At 42.3% G+C, this 27,152-nt stretch overlaps 1 protein-coding gene across 10 annotated transcripts in view; it reads right to left on the bottom strand.

Annotated features, from left to right (window-relative positions):
* The window catches only part of MAGI2 (membrane associated guanylate kinase, WW and PDZ domain containing 2), a 1,006,736-nt gene extending 1,004,556 nt beyond the window's left edge, over positions 1-2,180 (bottom strand). For all 10 annotated transcript variants that reach the window (XR_013271122.1, XM_077474033.1, XM_077474035.1 and 7 more), the window contains exon 1: positions 1,481-2,180. Coding sequence is in view for 9 of the 10 variants with exons in the window: in XM_077474033.1 (XP_077330159.1) it covers positions 1,481-1,976 (496 nt within the window). In the remaining variant the exon portion in view is untranslated. The remainder of the gene's footprint in view (positions 1-1,480) is intronic.
* Positions 2,181-27,152: the final 24,972 nt, after the last annotated feature.

Raw genomic sequence — 27,152 nt, 5'->3', positions numbered from 1 at the left:
AGATTTATCACATCTTTGAGGCCAAATCTAACAATCCAATATTTATATCAAATCAGGCAAGCCCTTGCACTGGTAGTTGGTAGATCTATAGGAGAATCAGCTTGTTTAGTGTATGGGTTACCGCACACGTTATGATCCAATTCTGCGATCTCCTGCAGGCTGGGTTCACACTATTGAGAATTGGAATGTGAGTTTCCCCACATCCAATTCGTATGTCAGGAGATGGTGAATGTCTCGAATCGGCTCCGGTGAGAATTGCACAGGGGTCCTGTGTGTCTTTTGGGTCTGTTTCAGGTCTGAATTCAGCCAAAAATTTCGACTGAAATCAGACCTGAAACGGTGAACGGGGATGCCCTGGACCCCTGCTGTGAGCGGCTCAGTGCGGCAGTGTGAACCCAGCCTTAGATCTACCAACACGTATGTAGTACAAAGCCCTTCCTGACTGAGTACAAATTGATTGGATAGATTAGGTAGGTCCCTATATTATATCGTTTTGGTAGATCTAAGGTTGATTGGACAGAGATTGTAGCATGTATGGTGAGCCTGTGTGGCTTCATTCACATAAACCCAGAGGGTCATGTTCATGTGTCTGGGGAATGACAGGTTCTGTGCAGCCAGCCTGTCAAAATCAATGACAGCCGGAGAGATTCAATGGATCCTCCAGCACATGTCAGTGTTTACATTGGTACGGGCGCACAGCTCTGGATATGTACGGATGTAAACACCGGCATGTGGGGGCTGCTACGTCTCTCCGGCTGTCATTGATTTTGATAGGTTAGCTGAGGGGAACACCTGTCATTTCCCGGGTGCATAAACACGACCCGCTGCACAGAGCTCTGCGCCAATGTGAATGAGGCCCTAGATGGAGTGTGGGTCAATATCATGAGTCCCTCATTAAAGGGATGATCAGATGGCTCTGCTTACAGCAAATACCACCCCCTTGATGCTTTGCCTATGCAAAACATCAAAACCACACTCGTACAACGTGAACTTTTTGAATACGCAACCACCCCAGGCACAGTCGTCAGTGACCACCCCCTGAACTTTCATCAGATCGCTGTCACTGACAATGTCACACTGGCAGCACCAACACATCCCAAACTCCAGGAAGTCATCAGCACATTTCCAAACACAAAGTTACTGCGGCAACAGCTGAGACACCATCCTGGCTATGGATGGACCCCCCCCCCCACGGCACAAGGCGCTGCATTGCAGGGTTGGGGGTTATCCCCTGTGATCACCCCTCCACCCTCTATGCCAGTTTCCTTCTGCACCAGCCAAACGCCCCATCAATCGATGACAACGGGGGTACAACAATGCCTCCTCTCCAACGTCAACAACACGAGGCTGCAGATCAGAGAACAGCATGCCCAGCCCGGGGCAATGTGCGGAATGTTTTGCTGCACGATAGCCTATGAATAATACATGGCTACGGCGTGAAACTACGGCAGCCTGTTGTCCATGAGGAGCGCACACCTACCTTGTTTCACACACTTGATCCTGATGGGCTCCTTGCAATGTTTGACGACAGCCAGCACGTCCCTTATGGTGAGCCCGGCCACCGGGGTGTCGTTGACTTCCAGGATTAGTTCCTCGGGCACCAGTTTCCCACTCTGGTAGGACACCTTGCCAGGCTTTACCTCTCCCAGGTACGGGAATTGACCATTTTCAGCCCCCCCTCGGATGTCAAAGCCCAGCTCCCCTTCCAGGCTCCTGTCAATCACAATCTCATGGACTTTGTTGGTCCAGTGGTTTTTCTTCTTCAGGCTCTTGGACATCGCCCCAAGGTCCGTAGAGGGTGGCTTAGGTAAGGCAGAGAGGAGAGGCTTGGGGGGTCCTTGGTGCTTTCCTGATGAATGGCCAGGCTTTGGAGATGGGGAGGCAGCAGCAGCAATAGGAAGGAGGAGGAGGAGGATAGCACTGGAGTTTCTAGCTGGAAGCTGCCTATGTGTGAAGCTACACGGTGGTACATGCATGTGTATGTGTGTGTATGGATGCCACCGGTAGGGGTTAGCTGACCTCCATGCTGGCTGCTGGTCCAGGAGTGTGTGGAAGCGTGTGTATGTGTATGTGTGTGTGTGTACTAGTTGTACAGTAAGAACTGGCAGAGGGGGAGAGGGAGGGGAAGGATGGAGAGCAGCAAGAGGAGGAGGGATGGATAGGAGCTGCCTGCTTTCTCCTCTCCCTAACCCGGTAGTGAAGTGTGAGAGAGAGGCTGGCTGTGTTTGCCAGGCAACCAGAGAGGAGGAGGCTGCTGGAGCACCAACGCTCGCCTTAGATTGTCAGCTCTAATGTTCACTGCACAGCTCTGCTCCTGTCAGGCTGCCTTTAACCCTTTCGCTGACACAGCTACATGGGCAGCTCCTACCTCTGAAAGACGAGCTACTATTTTCTTTTCTTTTTTTTTCTTTTTTTGCTGACACAATAGAAGTCTTATACACACTGAAACCTCCTAAAACCATATACTGCTTTAGGGCTCATTCACACCAGATGCAGCCGGATGCGTTTTGTTTAAACACAGTATGAACGCAGTACAAACACGTACGCAAGAAAAATGTACGTATTTCAGTAAACCTAGTTTACAGCATTTCAGTACGTTCGTGTGTTTAAAAAAAAACTCTGCAGAATACCACATTTTTCTGTACCAGAACACTGCAAATGTTTATTGAAGACACCGCGCAGACCTCAAACACAAGAGAATGCACGCAAATGCAATTCATAAAAACATTTTATTAAGGAAAAATAAATAAAAATACGCAGTGAATGCACTGAATAGGAACACACATGCAGGGTATTGGTTTGGTGTGATTTTGTTTTTTTGTGGTTTTCTCTGTACTGTGTTAATGTTGTTTTCATACAGTTGTGGCCGAAATTGTTGGCACCCTAGACATTTTTCCAAAAAATCAAGTATTTCTCTATATTTCTCTAATATGTAATTCTACATATTAGTGCCATCTCATCAGTGCCACCTTATCAGTGCTACCTCATCCGTGCCACCTCACAAAAGAGGAGAGATTGTAAATATACAGAGGAGTGACCAAGGAGGCTGCATCCTTGAAGGTAATTAAATTAATTAGAATTTCATCATGTTTCTTGAAACTACAGTAGCTAATAGCTGCAGTATAAAATAATAAAAAGTATTTGATTAACCACTTACAGACCGGACCATTTTGCTGGCCAAAGACCAGACCACTTTTTGCGATTCGGCACTGCGTCGCTTTAACCGATAATTGCACGGTCGTGCGACGTGGCTCCCAAACAAAATTGATGTCCTTTTTTTACCACAAATAGAGCTTTCTTTTGGTGGTATTTGATCACCCCTGCGTTTTTTGTTTTTGCGCTATAAACAAAAATAGAGCGACAATTTAGAAAAAAACGCATTATTTTTTACTTTTTGTTGTAATAAATATCCCCCAAAAATATATAAAAAAAATTTTTTTTCCCTCAGTTTAGGCCAATACATATTCTTCTACATATTTTTGGTAAAATAAAAAATCGCAATAAGCGATTATTGATTGGTTTGCGCAAAAGTTATAGCGTTTACAAAATAGGGATAGTTTTATGGCATTTTTATTAATAATTTTTTATTATTATTTTTTTTTACTAGTAATGGCGGCGATCAGCGATTTTTATTGTGACTGCGTCATTATGGCAGACACGTCGGACATTTTTGACACATTTTTGGGACCATTGTCATTTATACAGCGATCACTGCTATATAAATGCAGTGATTCCTGTGTAAATTCACTGGCAGTGAAGGGGTTAACCAGTGGGTGGCAGTGTAGGGGTTAAGTGTTCCTAGGGGTGTGTTTCTAACTGTGGGGGGGCTGGGCTTTCATTTAGTGAACACTGATCTCTGCTCCAATCACATGGAGCAGAGATCAGCGTCACTAGTTGCTAGGCTGTTTACAACGGCATTTCCTCCATTCAGCCGCCCCGTGAGACGATCGCGGGTATGCCCGCAGCGACCGAGTCCACAGGACCCGCGACCGGACTCACGGGGGTCCCGACCTCGCAATGGCAGGACGGCATTGAAGATTGGACGTACCTGTACGCCAATATGCCTGCCCGTGCCATTCTGCCGACGTACATCGGCGTGCTCTGGTCGGGAACCAGTTAAAAAAAAAACACGTGCAGAAACACACCTGAACACACCACAAATGCCTTTGAACACACCTTTGAGGCCTCACACACACGGACATTTTTACAGCGGATTTTTTTAGCTTTTTTTGCGGCTTAAGAACGCCACTCCATGTTATTAAATGGGCTGGTGTGGGGATATGGTGTGGGGGGCTGGTGTGGGGATTCCCCTTAAGATCCATACCAGACCGAAGGGTCTGGTATTGTCTTGGGGGGTGACCTCACGCAAATTTTTTTTTAAATGTTCGTGGGGTTCCACCCTCAATATCCTCAGCACACAAGTCGCACCGAAAGTCAGATCATCTTGTTCTGACTTCTGGTGTGACTTCTATTCAAATCAGTGGGCTCCCATAGGGAACCATTGATTTTTAAATAGAGACAGAGAAATGCGGCTGAAAGCTAGCGCGGCTTAACGTGCATTGAATTCAATGCAAAACACAGAAAAAATTGCGTTTTTAACGCTGCTTTTTTCCTGCCGTCTGTACTAGCTTTACAACCCGTTTTCTAAAACGTCCGTGTGTATGAGGCCTGAACGTTTTACAAGCTGAAATCTTCTTCCAGATCCCCTAAAGTTATATATTGCTTGAGTCCTGGTTCACATTGGTGCGATTTGACATGCAATTTGACAGTCGGCGGTAATTGCTGGCAATGGCACCGTCCTAATCGGTGCGATGCTGCATTTGCGGCGCTGCATCGATTTCAAAAAGTCGTTTCTGTACTACTTTTTGCGATTTCGGGCTGCGATTTACATTGACATCTGTGCACAGATGTCTCTGATATTGCGGCCGAAATCGGGACTGACGTGCGGGAGCGAAATCGTGCGAGTTCAGCTGAACTCGCACAGCTTCATTCCCGCAGCTCAGTGTGAACCTGGACTTAGGGCTTGTTTACACCAGATGCAGCCAGGTGCTTTTTTTGATAAATGCAGAATGAACGCAGTACAAACGCATATGCAAGAAAAATGAATGTATTTCAAAACACATGCAGAAACGCACCTGACCACACCGCAAATGCTTTTGAACACACACAAGACCATATAAATGTTTGTTTCCTGCTGATACCATAAAAAGACTTATACACGTTGAAATCTTCTTCCTAAACACCCATTGCTTTAGGGCTCGTTTACACCAGAAAAGTAAACGTATTTCAATGAGCCTAGTCTTATGCTGGCCATACACTATACGAAAAATTGGCCGAAAATTCGGTCATTTGACCAGTTAGTTTGTTTTTTGTATTCATGGGCACAAATTTGGTAAGCGTTGGGACGTTTTTGAGCTGAAAAAATGAAGGTCAAGTTTAGACATTTTCTGCTGAACGAACAATAAATTGAAAAGTTACCCATCCAAACTGTTTGCACTAGGTATATGTAAAAAATAAACAAAAAATGGATTCATTTATGTCTACTGAATGATTTATCGTCATTACATGATGGCACTATCATTTGGTTCGTTTTTCGAAAATGGTTTCGGACGGTTTTCCGTATAGTGTAGGGCCAGCATAAAGCTCATTTCATACTACTGCGATTTCAAATTTGCACGATTTTGCCGAGATTTTACCGTGATTTCACTGCTGCGATTTTGACGCAAATTCAAGGAATGCCTGTGTAAACCTGAGGTCTATGGACCTCAACTTGCATCAAAGTCAGACCAAAGTAGTGCAGGAACTACTTTGAAGTCTGTGGTTGTGACTTGAAGTTGCAGTGATATGAATGGTACTCCTTGGAAATCACGAGGTACGACTTGTCATGCGACTTTGCAGTCCCAAGTCGCAGGACAAGTCGCACAAGTGTGAAAAGGGCTTTATACACATTGAAATATTCTTCCAAACCCCCTAAAACTATATATTGCATTAGGGCTCATTTACAGCGGATGCAGCCGAGTGTGTTTTTAAATGTTTTTAAATGCAGTGTGAACACAGTACAAACGCATAGGCAAAAAAAGTGAATGTATTTTAATGAGCCTTGTTTACACAATTGCAATACTTTAACAACAAAAAAAAGTACATCATGCTGCATTTTTCTGCACCAGAATGCACTGTGAATGCATGTGAACACACCGCGAACACACATGGATGCACCGCAAACACATGTGAATGCAAACAAACAGAAAAAAGTAAAAAAAAATAAAATAAATAACAATAAAATAAATAAATAATATATATATATATATATATATATATATATATATATATATATATATATATATATATATATATATATATATATATATAATATATTTTATTTTTTTTTATTTTTTTTAAAGTGCCCTGAGAAGACACTGAAAATACATGTAAAGGCACTGAACGTGCATTGCAAATACATGTAAACACACATGCAAAAATGCATGTGAACACACAAACACATGTAAATACACCACAAACACACGTGGATGCAACGCAAACACGTGTAAACGCACACACACGCAAAAAAAAATATATACATTCAAATAAATTCAATGAAAAAAATATTCCAAGAAATGCACTACACACACACTTAAACACATGTGAACAGTCAAACTACAAATGCATTTGAACAAACACAAGTGCTTGTAAATAAACATACCCCAAACACACATTGGATGCATCATCGCACCCATGTACATAAATGCAATAAAGTTGGGTGGCACAGTGGTGTAGTGCTAAGCACTTCCACCTAACAGCAAAAGGGTTGCTGTTTCGAATACCAACTGTGACACTACCTGCCTGGAGTTTGCATGTTCTCCCTGTGCCTGTATTGGTTTCCTCCGGGTACTCTGGTTTCCTCCCATACTCCAAAGACATGCTGGTAGGTTAACCTCCCTGGCGGTATGATTCATTCTGGTTTTAGGTGCTGAAAGTGGTACAATTATTTTGCATGGAAATTTGGCGTTTTATATTGTAGTCCTGTAATTCTTAGGCATAACTCTCTTAAATCTGTTCAAACCAGAGTCTAGCAGACATCCCTGGTATGATAAAGTTTATAATATAATAAAGAATAATAAAAATTATTCAATAATGTAATCAAATCCTAAAACACTGAAAAAGGGACACTTTTTGGTTGCTATGGACAATCTCCAAATTCCAGGAAGAAAAAACAGTATTTATAATATAAAAGTGCATGCAGGGCACTGCACAGACCACTAGGGGAAAAGGGTGTGTGTAATTTTTTTATACAGTACTGTAATCTGTAAGATTACAGTACTGTGTGTGTTTTGTGTCTTTTTACTTTTTTGAATTTGGCGCAGATCTCCGCTCCCGTGCGCCGTAACGTTGCAGAGAACGGAGCTCGGCGGCATTCGGCAACGGTGAATCAAGCGGAGGACAGCTCGATCACACAGCGCGGAGGACATCGCTGGACAAGGTAAGTAACTCTCCCTGTATCCTCCCCTGCATCCAGCGATGTGATCCCGAGTCTGGCTCGGGGTTACCGCTTGTGTTAGTAAAATCCCAACCCGAGCCAGACTCAGGATTACCGCTAGGAAGGTTAATTGGATCCTGTCTAAATTGGCCTGTGTATGTATGAATGTTAATTAGGGACCTTAGATTGTAAGCTCTTAGAGGGTAGGGACTGATATGAATGAACCATGTATATGTAAACCACTGTGTAAATTGAAGGCGCTATATAAGTACCTGAAATAAATAAAATAAATTACAAAAATTCAAATAGATAAAAAAAAAAAATGCACTGAAAAAACATGAAAAAGCATTGTAAACACGCATGCAGAGATGGATGTGAGCACACCGCAAATGCATTTAGAACACACACAAACACATGTAAATGCACTGCAAACACACATGGATGCACCGCAAAATCATATACTGTAAATGCACACAAACGCCCAAAAAATTTAAATAAATAAAAAAAATTCTAAAAAATGCACCTCGAATGCACTAAAAACACATTGAAAACGCATGTGAATGCACACAAAGGAATGTAAATGCACTGCAAACACACGTGGATGCACTGCAAACACCAAAAAAGTACAACAATTTCAATAAATTTCAAAAAAAGATTCCAAAAAATGCACTGACACACTAAAAACACATTTTAACACACTGAAAATAAATTGCAAAGACATGTAAACACACATGAACACACTGCAAATGCATGTAAACCCAACTTAGTAAAAAATATTTCTAATAAATAATAACAGACTTTGCAAACGTATCATTTCAGACACATGTAAACACATGTGCAGAAATGTACAAAGAAGCACAGGGATTGTGGTGTGAATGGGCCCTTAGGCTGGATTCACACCTATGCATTTTTAGTGCTTTTTGCATTTTGCAGATTTGCACTACAGTCCATTTAACATGGTTTCCTATGGAACACGTTCTGTAGTGCAAATCTGCAAAATGCAAAAAGCACTAAAAATACATAGGTGTAAATCCAGCCTTAAAGCAGGTGTAGCGGGGACTCTTTAAGGACTATAAAACTACTGTTCCCAGAACCCCGCTGGTTCCCAGGATGTTTTGAGTTATGCCCCAGAGACTTATGGGGGAGGGCATATAAGGAGGGGGAGAGGCCTAGTTCGCTCTCTTTGGACACCCCCCTCTCTCCTAGCAAGAGGAGGTCTGTGCTGAACTGCTGGAGGCACGAGGCCTAAAGCCTGGGCCTTGTGCTCTTTTCCAAAGAGCCCTCTGCCAGCTTAGCTGCACCTGAGAGACATCTTCTCATCTTTGCTGCAGTACACCAGAAGGATTGAAGACGCGGAGGTCGGTGGATTCCTGTTTCTAGACGAAAAGGCAGAGAAACCGGACTTGGACTTGTCCGGGTGGTGAGAGCTGTTTAAAGACAGATGCTTTATCTTTATTATTCGTTTGGATTACAAAGTTGTCCTTCAAGTGCACCACCGAAAGATTGCTAGCGAATATTGTTTCACTGGACTTCCATCTAGATCAGTCAGGCCTGACTGCATAGGTAGATAGTGTTGGGTGTTAGTTTACCCATGCAGGGAAGTAGCTGAAAAAGGGCAGCGTTAGAGTTGCATAGCAATACTTTATTATGCTGATTACTCTGTTTATCTTTATTACTGGTTACTGCAGGGACCTGATTATGTGTTGCAATCCAAATGTTTGATTCATGTTATTCCTTTTATAAAAACAATAAGTAAAGTCAGTTATATACTTTCAAGGATTGTCTATGAGCTTGAGTTATCCACCCACGCACACACACATATTTAGAGTATAAGCGATTTAATGTGTATTGCTAGATACTAACTGTGCCAAAGTGGGTACTAGTGCAGATTGCCGGGGGGTTGGCGGAGCTGTGCTCAGGACCCAAACCAAACCTGCGGCCCTCTTAAGTGAGGGTATCGCTATACAGGCATTGATAGGAGTTTAGATACTGCGTTTAACCCCTCACTGTCCATATTGTAGCCTTGTAAATTAAGTGAAAACAGCAAATGTATAGGGAAAAAAATGCAAAAAATAAAATAAAATAAAAAATAAATAAAACAATTGAGTTCTGTCCGTGATGCTTTTCTTTTTCTCCACACAGGCATTCAGTCTGGATCTGTCAGTCAGTTTTTCAGGTGGATGCAGACAGGACCACAATTTATGTCTCTGGGTGAGCAGATTTAAATGGACAGACATCTGTTTACATCATCTTATATTCAAATCTGTTTATGTCCGCAGAAAAAAAAAGAGAAAAGTTTTTGTCCATTTTTCAATGAAAATGGATTTGATGTATGCATGCATCAATTTACATTCATTTTAGGCAAAAAGCCTATACTTTTGTCTATACTTCTGTACGCCTATATGATTATATTCTGCAAGGAATTCTACACCAAAAAAAAAAAAAAAAAACAGAAGACAAGAAAAAAAAAACTGATGTAAACTGCTGCAAAAGGATTCAGTTTTCACATTTTTCTTTATTTCGCTTTTATTGGTGGTGATCTGGCTTGTGCGAAAGGACCTTAATAGTAAAGTCTCAAAATTTTGGACCAAAAAAATAAAAATGCATTTTCCACTGAAATTCTCACACTAGCACAGAACTACCCAACATGTTCCATCAGAGGGCAGTTTATTCTGAGTTATTCCACACCACGTATGTAGAGGTCCGCCCGTGTACATCCCTTGTGGGACTCACCACTCTTACACATGTCACTTCTTTTGAGCTGAGAATATTAACCACTTCAATACAGGGCTTTTTTATCCCCTTCCTGCCAAGACCAATTTTCAGCTTTCCGCACTGTAAGATTTTGAATGACAATTACGAGGTCATGCCATGCCAAATTTTAATAATTTTTTCCCCCCACAAATAGAACTTTCTTTTGGTGGTATTTGATCACCTCTGCAGTCTTTTTTTTTTTTTGCGCTTTAAACAAAAAAAAACGACAATTTTGAAAAAAAACACAATTTTTTTTTCTTTTTGCTCTAATAAATATCCCAATTAAAAAAAAAAAATTAAATTTCTTCTTCAGTTTAGGCCGATATGTATTCTTCTACATATTTTTGGTATAAAAATTGCAATTAGCGTATATTTATTGGTTTGCGCAAATGTTATAGGGGATAGATTTATGGCATTTTTATTATTATTATTTTTTTACTAGTATTGGCGGTGATCTACCATTTTTTATCAGGACTGCGATTATTGCAGCGGACACATTGGACACTTTTGACACATTCTTGGGACCATTCACAATTATACAGCGATCAGTGTTATAAAAATGCACTGATTACTGTTTAAATGTCACTGGCAGGGAAGAGGTTAACAATAGGGGGTGATCAAGGGGTTAAATGTGTTACCTAGGGAGTGATTCTAACTGTGGGGGGAGGGGACTGACTGCGGGAGGTGACCGATCGGTGTCCCTATATACAAGAGACACACAATCTGTCCCTGACAGGACGTGGAACTGTGTGTTTACACACACAGATCCACATCCCTGCTCTGTGACAAGCAATCGTGGGTGACCGGCGGACATCGTGGCCGCTGGGCACGCGCATCGGTTCCCAAGGGACGCAGCAGGCATGCGCCCCCTAGACGGCCAGGAAGCCAAGGACGTCATATGATGGCCGCCAAGGATGAGAGAGCCACCGTGTTTTTGTGCATTAAAGTTCACTGCATTGCGTTTGAAAAAATGAGACGCAAGTACCCGGTGACATAGGAAATTGCAACACCCACCATTTTATTCTCTAGGGCCTCTGCTTAATAAAATAAATATATAATATATAATATATATATATATATATATATATATATATATATATATATATATATATATATATATATATATATATACGTGTGTATATATATATATATATATATATGTGTATGTGTGTATATGTATATGTATATGTATGTATATATATGTGTATATATATATATATATATATATAGATATAGATATATATATATATATATATTATGTTTGGAGTGTGAGGATCAAGTTATAAGAATAAAAATGGTTGACAGTATATTTCTTATTAATGCTTATCTCGTCTGTTTTCAGTTTTTTAAAGACATCATTCTTAAAGGCCGGATGGGTGCAGTCACATCCAGTCACGTACACACAAAGAGGAAGCCAGGTCATAAGGGTCAACTAATGCATCAGCTCTAAGAGCAGAAGACATTGCCTTTTATAGAAGTTGTTTTGTTTCAACATTTTTAACGTCTGTCTTTCCTTTGTGTATATAAGAGCTGTGTGATAATAAAGAAGTCTCAGAGTAAGCAAGTGCGACCGTCTGAGCAGATATACTGAGAAGTTTTTCCGTGTCTCCTTGCTTAGATAAGACTCTAATAATAATTGGGAAACGGTAACATAACTTGTGAATAGGTGACTTGCAGTAGTCACACCTAACATTTTTGGCGCACGAACAAGGGACTTCGCTATAGAAACTACAAGAGGCGAACGAACATACAAATCCTGCGCAGGTAAAAAAAGCTTTATTTTCTTATAAACTCTGTGCTTCTTAGATTTGTGCCCACCCGATCTGTCTGTATTGTTCTTCAGGTAAAACCAACCTCTGTAGTAAGCGGGTCTTGAATTTAATATTTGACTTATGTTACCGTTGTTTCTTGTCTGTCTCCTTGTCATCTGTCTGTTGTGACTGAGATAAGCCCTGTTTGTATGGTGTGAATTGAAACATATATCATCCCAATGGGTAACGGAATGCGCCCTTAACTCGTAAGAGTACTTGGGGGTCCGACACTTAAGTTTGATATACGCTTTTTGATTCATGAGCCTAAAAACGGGTTGAAAGTATAAGTCCTGACTGCCTCAATAAAGCAGGAATAAGAAACGAATGCTGAGAGATTCCATGGTAATGGGAAGGGAATAAGGTCTCCACAAAGCCCGGAGATCTAGTTATATGTGTTTGGCCACCAAAGGGAATGCTTGTATATGTTGTAGCTGTCAGTCTGGTCATAATATTTGTCAGTTGGCTAGCATATAAAGTAATTCGATTTCAGAAATCTCATCCAGGAGAGGTTTTTAGTATTTTGGCACCCTAGGAGGAGAAGGCAACGAGACACTTAGTAAGTGATCCAAACGCCACCTAGGCAGGACTGTCAAAATGGGCCAGACACATGGTAAACCCCAGGAGGAATCTCAGAAATGTTATGCTGTTAAAGACATAATTACAATGTTGTATGGGAAGGACAAGGCACAGGGCACGAATAGGGTTCTCAAGAAATTTGGAATGGATGGAGAAAATGGGCTAAGTGTAGAAGGTTGGGAGAATATAAAGAGAGACAGACAGGGGGAGGTCCTGCAGAACAGATGGGTATCACAAATACAATGTTTAATTAAGGTTTCCAACAGGGCTAAAGAGGAGGGATGGAAGTATTGTCATGAACAGGGTGGATGGGATATGAAGGTCCGACGCAAGAGTCTCCCTTCTGCTCCCGAGGATGGAGTAAAAACGGAAGGTACTCCACCTCCTTATACCACTACCACACCAGGTAGCGAAAGACCAAAACTTTATCCTTCCTTAAGAGGAAGAGGATGGGTATGCCGAGTATGCGGTACCCAGAATACAGACTGGGCACAGGAATGTGTACATTGCGGAGCTCAAAGACCAGAGTCCGTAGCTCCAGTCCACAGTCGGACTAGGGTAATACAAGTAAATAATCCAAATGCGGGTCAAGCAGGACAGCCACCTACAGTGACTCGACAAGTCGTTCTGAGGACATGGACACCTTGGTCGGCTGACACTCTTATGGCATTAATACAGAATGCTCCTGATCCCGTAGCAAAACCTGCCGCATTCTGTAGATTCGTGACACAATTACTAGACACACATGAAGCAACTTGGCAAGATGGGGAAGATTTGTGTAGACATAAAATGACACTAACGATGTTTAATCAATTTATGAATGAAATTGCTCCACATAGACCACAAGGGGATCCAGCGGCAGATCCACCAGGAATACACCCCCGTCATATAGACTCTAGACCCCTGTTTATTAATCAGTTACGAGAATTTTGCCAAGGGAAACAGCAGGAAAGGGGTTCAACAGCGCCCATAAAACAGGCCCCAGGTCAGACTGTTACAGAATTTTACCTCAACATGGAAAGCATGATGGCTGACGAAGGTCTAGATTTAGCCTTACCCGTCACCATTAGGGCTTTCAATCGACAGTTTATGGAAGGACTAGTACCCCAAATAGGTGACAAACTGAAGGCATGTACTCCCGAATGGAGAGCCATACGGGACAGAGGAACATTGTTGCAGAAAGCACAAGGCATAGAGGCTGATTTAGCAGAAACTAAACCCAGAAGGACACCGGGAGTTAACACTGTTGCCCGGGTCAATGAAGGAGGGAATTCCTCCCGTAAACCTCTTACCTGTTATTACTGCAACAAGGTGGGACATATAAAAAGAGACTGTAGGAAAAGAATAAAAAACGAACAGGAAGGAAACACGGACAGAGACACGAGGGACTACAGACAGAGGCGTACCAATGATAGGGACGATCCGACCGCATGATTTGCCCCAGTCCTAGCTGAATCAGAGAATAAAATGCTCCACATATTGATGAAGGTGGAAGGTAAACATATTCCTTGTTTAGTTGACACAGGAGCATCACGCAGCTTATTATCTAATTCAGTAGTCCCTCCACACATGACCTCCCGTGACACCATACCCATAAGTGGTTATGACGGTCTTTTGTCCGATGCCCCACTGACTAAACCTTTAAAAGTAAAAATAGGGAATGGCAACCACCTGACACTTGTGTATTGTTGCAATATGTAGATGACCTATTGTTATGTTGTCCGGATAACGATACTTGTTTAAAAGCCACTCTATCATTGTTACAATTCCTGGCTGAAAAAGGGTGCAAAGTGAATAGAACTAAGTTACAGGTATGCCAGAAAAAGGTTGTCTTTTTGGGCCACTGTATATCCCAGGGTACTCGACACCTCACTGAAGAACGAGTCCAGGCCATAAGACAAATGAATGTCCCACGCAACTTTAAGCAACTTCGTATGTTTCTGGGAATGGTATCATATTGTAGACAATGGATACCACATGCCAGTTCTCTGATGCAGCCATTATATGATTGCTTGAAAATAGTACCCTATGTACTCACAGAAGCAGGTCATAAGTCTTTTAGCACCTTAAGAAAGTTACTAATTTTGGCACCTGCGATCGGGATCCCTGACTATACCAAAACATTTCATTTGTACATTGCTGAAATCACGGGACACGCAACAGGGGTGTTGACACAACAACACATCAAACAAAGGCCGGTAGCATATTTCTCCTCGGCTCTCGATCCTGTCTCTAGAGGATCACCGTCCTGTGTACGAGCAGTCGCAGCAGTGTCAATTATCATTGACAAATCCTCAGAAATCGTCTTAGACAATCCTGTAGTGGTACATACCACACATGACATACACGCCATCTTGTCACAAGTTCAGCCAAAGCACATATCAATGGCGAGGCAGCTGCGTCTGCAATGCACCTTGCTCCTACCTCCCAATGTTACCTTCCAGCGATGCACTTCCTTTAACTTAGCACAACTTCTACCCTTACAGACAGATTTGACAGGGGGGAGTAATGGTGAAGGCACAGCACAAGAAACTCAGGATTCTGACACACTTTCATTTCATGACATAACATCTGATGAACACGATTGTTTTCAACTTATGGAACAAGAGATCACGGGGTTCCCACATGTCACAGACACACCCAGGCAAATGCAGAACACACACTGTACATAGATGGTAGTAGATTTGCCGATGACAAAGGTAAATATCACACAGGTTATGCTGTGGTAATGGACACACAGGTAATTGAGGCAAAGTCATTACCAGCACACATGTCGGCACAAGAAGCGGAACTAACGGCCTTAGAAAAAGCCTTAGAACACTTAGAGGGACAAGAAGGGAACATTTACACTGACTCTGCCTATGCTTATGGTGTTGCACATGATTATGGCCACATATGGAAAGCTAGAGGTTACCTTACAGCAGCAGGCACACCTGTTAAACATGGTGAAGGAATCAAAAGAGTCCTGAACAATCTTCAAAAAGTTAGAAGAGTAGCCATTATGAAGATAGCGGCACACACGAGCGCAAAAACAATTGAGGCAAAAGGAAATGCATTTGCAGATTTAACTGCAAAACAAGCAGCTCTAGGGGAAGTAAGCCCTGAGACCTTAGCTATGGTAAAGGTGAGCATCCCAGAACCGACATGGCAGCAGATGAGTAAACTACAGGAGCAAGCAGGAGAGAGCGAGAAAGATAGATGGGTAAAAATGGGAGCAGCACCAGGCCTTGACAATATATGGAGGGAAGGAGGCAGAATATGCCTACCTGCCTCTCTATACCCCGCAATGGCAGCGGCTGTCCACTTGCCCACTCATGTCAGCTCCAATTCTATGTATAGGATTGTAAGCCAAGGATGGCTAGCTCCTGGATTCAGTAGTACTGCAAGGAACTACTGTGCTGCATGCCAAATCTGTCTGTTAAATAACCCAGGACAGAGAGTGAAAACCCCACGTAAACATCAGGTTCGGGCCCAGTATCCCTTTCAGAGACTGCAAATTGACTATATCCAAATGCCTAAGAGCGGCCCATTTGAATTTTGTCTCGTGTGCATCTGCTTATTTTCAGGCTGGCCAGAAAGTTATCCAGTGAAATCAGCTACAGCGAAAGCCACAGCGAAGAAACTGATCACAGAGTTAATACCTAGGTTTGGTCTTCCTGAAACCATAGAATCAGATAGGGGAACACACTTTACAGGAGAAATCATGCAGAATGTAATGGCTATGTTAGGGGTTCAACAAAGTTTCCACACCCCTTACCACCCACAGAGTTCAGGATCAGTAGAAAGAGTAAATGGGACAATAAAGTTAAAAATACAAAAAGCTATGCAAGAGTTAAATAAACCTTGGCCAGAATGTCTGCCTTTAGCTTTGTTCTCCATAAGGTATACTCCAACGGGAAAAACAGGGTTATCCCCATATGAAATACTTTTTGGGAATGCACCCAGACTAGGTTTATACTTTCCACAGAGTATGCAATTGCAATGTGATAGTTTGACTGCATATGTGATACAATTACAACAGCATCTAACTAAGATCCACAAAAGTGTGTATTCTTCTCTTCCAGACCCTAACTCAATAGCAGGTACTCATTCGCTGAGCCCCGGAGATTGGGTCTATGTAAAGAAACATACCAAAAAAAGCTTTAGAGCCACGGTTTGAAGGACCATATCAAGTACTGCTGACCACTCCCACATCGGTCAAGTTGGAGGGTAAAGCAGCCTGGATCCACGCTTCACACTGTAAAAAGGAGCCAGTTGGCAAATGACAACATGTATCTTTTTATTCTTTTTGTTTCAGTAATCCTGACCAATAGTTTGGTTACCTCACAGAATGAAATTCACAAGGATGAAGGATTTTCTAAAAAAATGTTATTACTGAAGTTTAAATATGCTTATGCTCGGAAGTCAGGATATGAGAAATGTTGGATTTGCAGTAAATTACACCCCAGTACAGCAAACATACCACTGATGGCAGTTCCTATAAATTATACTGACCTTGCTAACAGTAGCATTAACATAACTGAAACAAATACCAGCAAGACAGTAATGTTTAAATCAAATGGTCTCGCCTTTCCCCCTGCCTGGTGTTTCAACTTAGGGAACACAACGGGAGGAAATAGAGAATGCCAAGACAGCAAGTTTAATTTGTCCATTGTCGTATTAAATGGAAGCTTCTATCCCAGTAATTCCAGCACACACCAGACATTATCTGACTTCCTCACTAACATTGTGGATAATAATGTTAGGTGGTTAGTATCCAACTTATCCCTCTATGGATACACCTCTCGTTATAGGCATAATATCAGTTCAAGTCCAGTAGCCTTAGGAAACAATATATACATCTGTTGTGGGGATAAGTGTTATACCTGGATACCTAGAAGGGCTCAGGGATGGTGCTACCTCGCAAGTTTGGTACCAGTAATGGGAGTAGTGGGTGATGAACGAGGTGATCACCTACTAGAAGCTAGTATGCACCCCAGATATCCCCTCAGATATCGTAGCAAGAGAGAAATATTCTTAGAGCAGGACATGGCATGGGCTTGGTTCCCGTCCTGGACAGGATGGGGTATAGACTTAATGAAGCGACTAAATAACTATACTGGAATAATTAATGATATTTTGGAGAAAAACTCTGATGACATTACTAAGTTAAATCTAGAGACCAGAGCCATCACAAAACAAATAGAATTACATGAGTTAGCGATTGAAAGTATGAGTGCAGCATTAACAGGACTCTGTGAGACCACAGAAGACTATGAATGTTGTACTTGGATACATAACACCAGCATCGAAGTACCCGATTATTATGACATCATTGCACAACACCGCACGGAAGTAAAGGATCTACAGGAGAAGGCCCGTAATATTGGCCGTGACTGGGATCCTTTTGGTGGAACTTTTAGTTTCTCAGGGTTATTTTCTTGGTTCAAGAAGGCAGCAATGATGATTATAGTAGTGCTTATATTCATATTTCTCATTTATTTGTGTTTTAAGTTGTTTATGTGCTTTTGCAAGAAAGCCAAGGTAAATGCTGTAGAAAAGATGGAACTTTTGTAAGTTGATAAGTTGGATAAGATAGGTGGATTTAGTTTCTTGACATCACCCATCTGTCAGAAAAGCCACTCTTCCTGAATTTTAGATGTTGGTACTATCCAGGGGGATGGGTGTATACCCCTCTGACAACTCGCGGTCAGGGAGAGTACTTTGGACATAGGCCGACTAGAACTTGTTCAGGTGGACCCAGGGTAAGAGGGAGGGGTGATGTCAAAGGGGGAAGTTGTGAGGATCAAGTTATAAGAATAAAAATGGTTGACAGTATATTTCTTATTAATGCTTATCTCGTCTGTTTTCAGTTGTTTTAAAGACATCATTCTTAAAGGCCGGATGGGTGCAGTCACATCCAGTCACGTACACACAAAGAGGAAGCCAGGTCATAAGGGTCAACTAATGCATCAGCTCTAAGAGCAGAAGACATTGCCTTTTATAGAAGTTGTTTTGTTTCAACATTTTTAACGTCTGTCTTTCCTTTGTGTATATAAGAGCTGTGTGATAATAAAGAAGTCTCAGAGTAAGCAAGTGCGACCGTCTGAGCAGATATACTGAGAAGTTTTTCCGTGTCTCCTTGCTTAGATAAGACTCTAATAATAATTGGGAAACGGTAACATAACTTGTGAATAGGTGACTTGCAGTAGTCACACCTAACAGGAGGTTCTACATAATATTCTAGCAGAAAATGTAGATTTTTTTTATTTCTCTGAGAAGTGTTAGAATAGGCCCGGTGTTGAAATGGTTAATAACCAGTAATTGGTAACTTATTCTCAGTTGTTACAAACCACATATTTAGAGGTCAACCCCTGAGAGTTGCAATTCTCTCAGATGACACTTCTTTTCAGCTACAAAAATCAAGCAAATGACAACACAGCTGTGGTTAACTCTTTCACTGTCAGATCTTCATGGACAGTTCATCCCTCCGGTAACCAGGCTACCTTTTCTTGTTTTTCTGGTGATGCAATAAAATTCTTATACGCAATTATCACATCCATTAAATGCCATAAAACTATTTAAAAGCAGACATGTTGTGGAATTTCAGGAGAAAAAAGGCAAAGGTTTGATTTAAAAAGAAAAACTCTGTAAACAGGAATATAAAAAATGCAATAGATAATGTCTTACAAGGATTTTATTTAATATACTGTGTACATATGTGTGTTTTTCCACATTCACGGTTGTCATTGTTACAGATGTCACATTTTCTTTTCAACTGCAAATTTTAAAGTGGTTCTAAAGGCTGAAGGTTTTTTTATCTTCAAGCATTCTATGCATAAAGGTAAAAACCTTCTGCGTGCAGAAGCCCCCCCCCCCAATACTTACATGAGCTCCCTCTCGATCCAGTGATGTGCACAAGGGTGACTCTCCCTCCTCATTGGCTGAGACAGCAGCGGGGGCAATTGGCTATCACAGCCAGTGAGCCAAGGAGGAGAGAGAGGGGGCAGGGCCAAGCAGTGGCTCCGTGTCTGTACGGACACGCAGAGCAGCAGCTTGGGTGCCTCCATTGCAAGCTGCTTGCTAGGTGACACTCAACAGGAGGGAGGGGCCAGGAGTGCCGGCAGGGGACCCGAGAAGAGGAGGATCGGGCCGCTCTGTGCAAAACCGCTGCACAGAGCAGGTAAGTATGACATGTTTGTTATTTAAAAAAAAAAAAAAGCTTTTAATATCCCTTTAAAGTTGAGTTCCAGGCAGGTGTATTTTTTACATAGTTCAATTGAGCAGGCTTGGACCAAACTGTGCATTTTCCAAACTCGCTTTTTTCCGGGTCCCGGTAGAAGGTCTCTCACTTGACACAGGCACCAATTCAGAGCACGCTTTGCATTTTTCTTAGTGAATGCAAAGTGTTCTCTGATTGGATGATGTGGAGAGGTGGGGTTGTGATGTCACCATTTCCACCTCATCCAATCAGAATTTTTTTTGTAATCATTGGGAAAAATAAACGGACATGGGCGCTGCCTCCCCTATCCATGCGCCCGGCCCCCTGATCTACATATTATGGCACCAGACCATGGATTCCAATGCGGGGTGGTGTTTTTTTGAAGCCCCAGTTGAATTACATTTAGAACGAAACATGTTGGGTACATAGACTGCTAAGCGCGATATACCACGCTTTTTTATGTTTGATTGTGAACACGCTTGTACACTTCATTGAGTGTTGCAGTTGAACATTTTTTAAGTATTTTACTCCAATAAACCTTTTATATCAGAGTGATCTGCTCTATGTGGAGGCCTTTTTAATATTCTCTCCTCATGATACATTCCGCTGGGTGGATGAAGTAATATACCTTGTTTTGGAAACCAGATGATACCTGTTCCATATGGAAATATGGATACTGAGGTGGTCATGCTACATCTGGTCTACACCAATCCTGGTTGGAAGACTTATCATGGGGAATTGATCCATGCCTGATTGACTCACCATATGATGTGTGGATCCACACCTGGTGGTAAGAGAACCCATTACCTTCTTTATTACTTGATGCACATCTGCCATTTTTCAGTGTGAAGTCATACCTAACATCTGTGCCTTTAAGGAGGATTACATCGTGTTCCTTCTCCCTATACAAGAGATTATATTGATCTTATTGTTATTTCCTATATGAACCATATAGAGGCTTCATGATAGGTTCACCTGTTGAGGAGACCTACCCTGATTAAATCATTATTTCATACATAGTCACTGTATGGACATTAATGCATTGGTTTAGGTATATGACTGTTATAAGTTCATATGAAATTCCTTCTCCTTTGCATTGTTGTACACAATTTAATATATTCACAATATAAAAATGTGTTTTCACGTACACTATTAGTGAATGTTTTTCCTTAAAAAGTGTTCTTCTAGGATAGATTTATTCTGTTTAGTGCTGCATTTTTTTACTTTTTACTGTTTCATAATTATTATCATTGTTGATGCTGGCTGCTATTATTTGTTGTTTTTTATAGGTAGTGCAACATTGTTACATTTCTTTATCACAATAAAGTTCCTCCCCGCTAAGCAAAAGGCGAATCTGTGAGACCTGTTTCCTATTGGATGTCTAGCGCTTTGGTGGAAGAGGAGATACACGGCAGATGAATCTGGAGGAGGGGACAACGTAGGCGCCGTGGCTGCCGCACGAGCGGGTAAGTGTCGGGGGTTGCTGTTTCAGCAGCTGGGGGGGTGTTGTTTATTTGCTGCCCCCCCCCCAAAAGAAGACCCCACCAGCCACCACTGTGTCCCGCCCAGGACACTTTGGAACATTCAAGCACCAGGCTCCAATCTGGAACTACAGAATCCAGGGAAAAAACAAAAAGACAATTTTCTCCTCTCAGAAATTATAATTTGGAAGTTTGCATTAAGCCCTAATGGGAATCCTGTGCTATTTTCTCTTACATTTCCACTGTGGCAGGGCATCGCACTGTCACAATACCTAGAATTCCGCTTTAAGAAAATGACAGATCACCATAAACATATGTTAAGCAAATGACAGGTTATGTTAAAACTCACACGCTTGCTATCTGGGTGTCGCTATTATCACAGATGTGACATGTTCTTTTCGGCTACAGATATCTAGGAAAAGGCAAACTGCATTCAGCATGGTAAATAGACCCCTCAAAACTCATCCACCCCCAAACCTGTATATTACCTGAAAACAGAGACACGAAAAAAATGAAAAACCCTGCCACTATTTCACAGTTTCTGCTAGCCTGTCACCTTTATATAGATTTGTGTCTTTTAGTAATCAGATTGGACGTATTTGTGTTCAAAATAAAGTAGATTGCTGGTACATAAAAGTGTGAGTGTTAGAGAACAGATTCGAGGGATTGAAGATATGTTGTAAGTATTGGAAGGATTAAAAAGGCGAGGTACATTCATATGATTTGGGCTTGCCCCGTGGTTCAACGTTATTGGTCAAGCATACTCTCTTTTATTACTGAGCTGACAACGATCCCTATACCTCAGACGGCGGAGATATGTCTGCTTGGGTTGGTGGATGCTTTGGTTCCCTCGCGGGCAGTCCGCACATTGCTGGGGCTGCTACTCTACTATGCGAGGAAACTTGTTGTGCTTCGGTGGAGGGCCCCTACAGCGACCCTCACCCTGAGTGCATGGAAATCCTTAGTTAACCTTGCAATACCACTGTACAAAGAAGCATATTCCATCCGGGGTTGCCCTCAGAAGTTTCAGAAGGTTTGGAATATCTGGTTGGAGTCTGAGACAACGATTGGGGAGCGGGACAGCCCTGTTGGGTTATCAACCTAATCTATCCAGTAGACAACTCCTCTGGTAAGCTCTCTCTAGGGTAGTGTTTGGGATGTCTGAGTATCCGATTGACGCCCACTTGTAGATCTCTGTTGGTAGACTGCCTATAGTGCATCATTACGCTTAATGTTAATTACTGAGACTTACATTGCTCCTGTCAATTTTAGCAGCAAGCTATGGGGTTTTGTTGTTGTATGTTCTTTGGGTTAGGCGGATAGTTTTGTAGGTGTTCTGCCTTACCTGTTGTGTTGTATTGTGTGAGCCGGGGAATGCCCCGAGGCTATGTTCTGTACTTTTTCTTTTAAAACAAATAAAAAGAATTTATAAAAAAATAAAAAAAGTGCATTTATATCTTGGATCAGAGTGTATGGACATCAGCTGTCAAGGGAGCTCATAAGTGGGCCAAATCAAAATGAAATGGGGTGTCTGTATATATGTGTGTTTATGTCTGTCTCCTACGACTCACAGCAGCACAATCTCCTGGCTGAGCCTGTAATACCACTCAGCCTGGACTAATCACAAATAGCGGGTGTCTCCCACTGTGTCATGCAGCTGCAGTCTTAACTGTTCGGCGGCCATCCACTGTAACAAAGACCCATCTACTCATCTCCTCATCCATGATAGACGGAACACTGATTCAATATCCCAGAATTGTATCAGTGTTCAGTTGACCGTCTATCATGGACAAGGAGGCGGGGCTTTGTTACAGTGGACGGCCGCCGAACAGTTAAAGCGGGAGTAAACCCGCACCTTTTTTTTTTTAAACAAAAAACCTGCAAGGCAAAGGCATGATGAGCTAGTATGCAGCGCATACTAGCTCATTATGAAATACTCACCTTAGAACGAGGCGCCGGTATCTCACCTGTTCCACGCCAAGCTGACATGTTGCCTCGGCATGTCTTCCGGGTATTGCGGCTCCGGCGCTGTGAGTACATGCGCGGGAGTCTTTTTCCCGGCAAGGTCTGGCAATTCTGCCGGACCTTCAGCCGAGTCTTAAACCCGCATGTGCCGCATGATGTCAGCGGCTGCATTAAACGTAAATATCTCCTAAACCGTATAGGGTTAGGAGATATTAATTTTACCTACAGGTAAGCCTTATTACAGGCTTACCTGTAGGTAAAAATGAAAAAAAAAGACTATACAACCGCTTTAAGAATGCAGCTGCATGACACAGCGGGAGACACCCGCTGTGTGTAATCAAGGTACTGGTGAGGCTGCAGATGGGCACTGATGAAAATACAGATGGGCACAGTGAAGCTGCAGATGGGCACTGATGAGGATACAGATGGGCACAGTAAGGCTACATTGTTGGCACAGTGAGGCTGCATTGTTGACACTAATGAGGCTGCAGATGGGCACAGTGAAGCTGCATTGATTGCACAGTGAGGCTGCATTGATGGGCACTGGTGAGGCTGCATTGTTGCCACAGTGAGGCTGCAGATGGGAACAGTGAGGCTGCATTGTTGGCACTGATAAGGCTGCAGATGGGCACAATGAGGGTGCATTGCTGGCACTGATCAGGCTGCATTGATGGCTCAGTGAGGCTGCATTGATCGGCACAGTGAGGCTGCATTTATCGGCACTGACGAAGCTGCAGATGCAGGGTAGGTGAGGGTGCATTGTTGGTGAGTGTGACACGTTATCTCTTAAAGTATTATTTTTTATGGCATTATATTATTAATTATCTTTAAAGTATTTTTTTATCATAGTATTTTATTATGATTGAGGAGGGGGGGGGGGGGGGGTTGTCGACATGGAGCGTAACCTCCCTGAAATGAGCTTGTCACCTCCCTGAAATGAGTTTTTGCAGGTTGGGATGTCTGTGTCTGTGTTTGTGTTAAGAAATTGGATTGCGCTGATGTGTGTAGATGTTTAGGGATTAGACTGATTGGATGCATGTCTTCAGAGATCCAATTTAAGATATTGATGGTAAGCATGTATGTGCTAGAGATCAGATTGACTGAATGTGCTTATTAGAAACCAAGAGATCGAAGATGTGTATGTAAAAAAGGATGAGGAGACTGAGGGAGTTTTATTGAAGATTGACAAAATGTTACACTGTAATGAATGGGAGTGCAAGCTCACTGATCACTGAAGTTGTCAGTGGGCTTTGTGTGTGAGCTGGACATATTTTTAAGGGTGCTCAGTGATTGGCTGGCTTATCAAATAGCAGTAGCTGTAGTCGCTTGTGCCTATAATACCAGGGCTGTAATGCAGACAGACACCATTAGCTGCACAGGGAAGAACAACAAGGGAGATTCTCTGCAGAACCATGGCTCTCTTTGGTCAATAATGCCACTACTATCCCTGCCCTTTCCCTTATTTAGGTGATGACAGCTCAGGGAGTGAAGCGAAAAAAGAAAATGTGAGAAGCGGACAAGGGAGAGATCCCCCACCGGGCCCCTATACACAGACTTTATTGGCACATCACGAGGCCACCATAAATAAAACTAAATGTTTTATTACAATCTGATTAAAATATGAACAATACATAAAAATCAGAGCAAGATATGCCCACCAATAAAACAATTGCATATACGCTCTACTGGATTGGTACACTAGTCAGTCTATAGGGGCCCATAGGGGATCTCTTCCTTGTCTGGATCTCACATTTTCTTTTTCATTTAAAAAATATTTGGATGTTCCATCTTGAAAGTTTCCATTTAGTTTAGCTCAGGGAGTGGTGATTCAGTAGGAGTACCCTTGACAGGGGTGCTGATGAAGGGTTACCACCAGTCCTCCTATATGGGGAACGGGCATCTAGGGGGGCCCAGGAAGCAGGGGGAATCGGATGTGGGCAGAACAGGGAGGATGATTGGTGCTGCAGGGATGCAATTACAGGAAGGAATGTCCTGTGTGCATCTCCCTGCAGAAGCTGAAAGCAGGCTTCTCCCCTCTCCCAAAAGCTTTTAGCTGCTTTTGCAGGGAGAGACACACAGGACATTATTACTGTAATTGCACCGTTCACCCTCCCACCCTGCCCACATCTGATTCTCCCTGCTGTGTGCACCCCCCCCCCCCCCCCGGAGAGCTGTACTATAATGCACACAGCTATAAGGAAAATAGAGTTGAACAACCATATTGGAATGTTGTGGATGTGATTGGCAACTCATTAATGGAGCTAAGCATCCTGATGAACAGCAGGATGACAGCGGGAGCTGGTAACTGTACCACCAGGATTAAATATGGATGGGCATCACATAGGAATGGGTTACTGGCTTTTCAGGGACTAGAGCTACTGAGTGACACAGGCGTCTCAGGCACATAGGCTACTGAGGGACATAGGATGCAGAGGGACATAGTCGGGTATGATTGGCAGCCGCTGGGCATAGGAGCAGTCATATTTGCATGTTTTATGGATATGATTGGTACTCAGCTTGTTAGAAACCAGGTGGCTCAGATCACAAACACAGTGTACAGAGCCGATTGGCTCTGCATCTTGTGATCACTGTGGCAAAATCTCTGTGATTCCAAATCGTGGCAAAATTCATGACGTATGTTTGGGTGGCATTATTCTTAATGGCACCCAGAACATGGTGTGATTTTGCACCAATTGTCATGCGATAGAATCACGCAGCAATCATGCCAAAACACATGTTTAAACTTTGGTCAAAGTTTGCTGCCCAGAAAGCAGCAGGAGCTTCTTTTGGGTGACAAACATGTATAGTGCAGCCCACTGAAGTGTCCTTATACGCGACACGTGGAAATGCGTATAAATCACACTTTAAAAATCACAAGTGATATCTGAATAGGGCCTCAGTATCCATTACACTGTTGATGATGGTTCAGGGGTTTTGCAGTATTTTGGAGGTAAGTTCTGGCCACATTTATCCACAGTAAGGCCACCCACACACACTTTGAATCTTGGATGATTCGATCAATCAACTTGCAACCAGCCTGACGGATTCTCTTACGATTATGGGTAGCGGCTGCTATAGCTGCTAGCGATAATTACTGTCTTCTCATGGTGGGGATGGCTTCCCTTGAACCCCCCCCCCCCCCCCACCGGAAGCAGGCAATCGCTCAGCAGGAGCGATTCCCTTGTCAACACTGTCTGTGATGATGGGGGAATTGTGCAAATTTCTTTTCTGCACTAGTTGTTTCATATTTAACACTGGTTAAAAAGTAGAAAAAACAGCTAACTTTTTACATGATTAAAAAAATATATTTTTGCAAGACAAAACTGAAGTCATGGCAGCCCCCCCCGAAATGATATATGCAATATTTAATTAATGGCAAAGTCATCACCAAATTGATAGGTCCATTTACTTTTAACATTTGCTTTAGTCTTTAGGTAGAGCTTTAGGTTGAACTGGTTAAAATGTAAGCAATAAAGATAACGTTATAGTCCACTGCACTTTTTTTTTTTTTATTTACACAGAAGTAACACATATGAAAGTAAATATTTAGTAATAGTGTTTCCTTTGCAACCTCTGATTAACATTTGCCCCTAAACAACAAAACAAATTGCTTTTCTGGGGTAGTTTTTTCAGATTTTTTTTTTTTTTTTACGTATTGTATGCCATTCTTGGAAGACAACAGCAGCAAAACAGAAAATTGTATACTTACCTGATGGCAATTTTGCTTTTCTGATGCATTAACATGACAGTATGTACGCATGGGTATGGCTCAGACCCCGCCCAATCACCTCCCAAAAAGGCGGTATTGTCGTAACTATGCCCAATGCAAAGCCCGGGGGGGGGGGGGGATTTATGCGCTGCCATTTGGTGTTTGCAGCAAATTTGAGCAC

The sequence above is a fragment of the Lithobates pipiens genome, unplaced genomic scaffold (genome assembly GCF_037356315.1).
Source record: "Lithobates pipiens isolate NorthernLeopardFrog02 unplaced genomic scaffold, aLitPip1_a1.2 Scaffold_8, whole genome shotgun sequence".
Lineage (NCBI taxonomy): Eukaryota > Metazoa > Chordata > Amphibia > Anura > Ranidae > Lithobates > Lithobates pipiens.
This window is presented reverse-complemented; position numbering and strand designations above follow the sequence as displayed.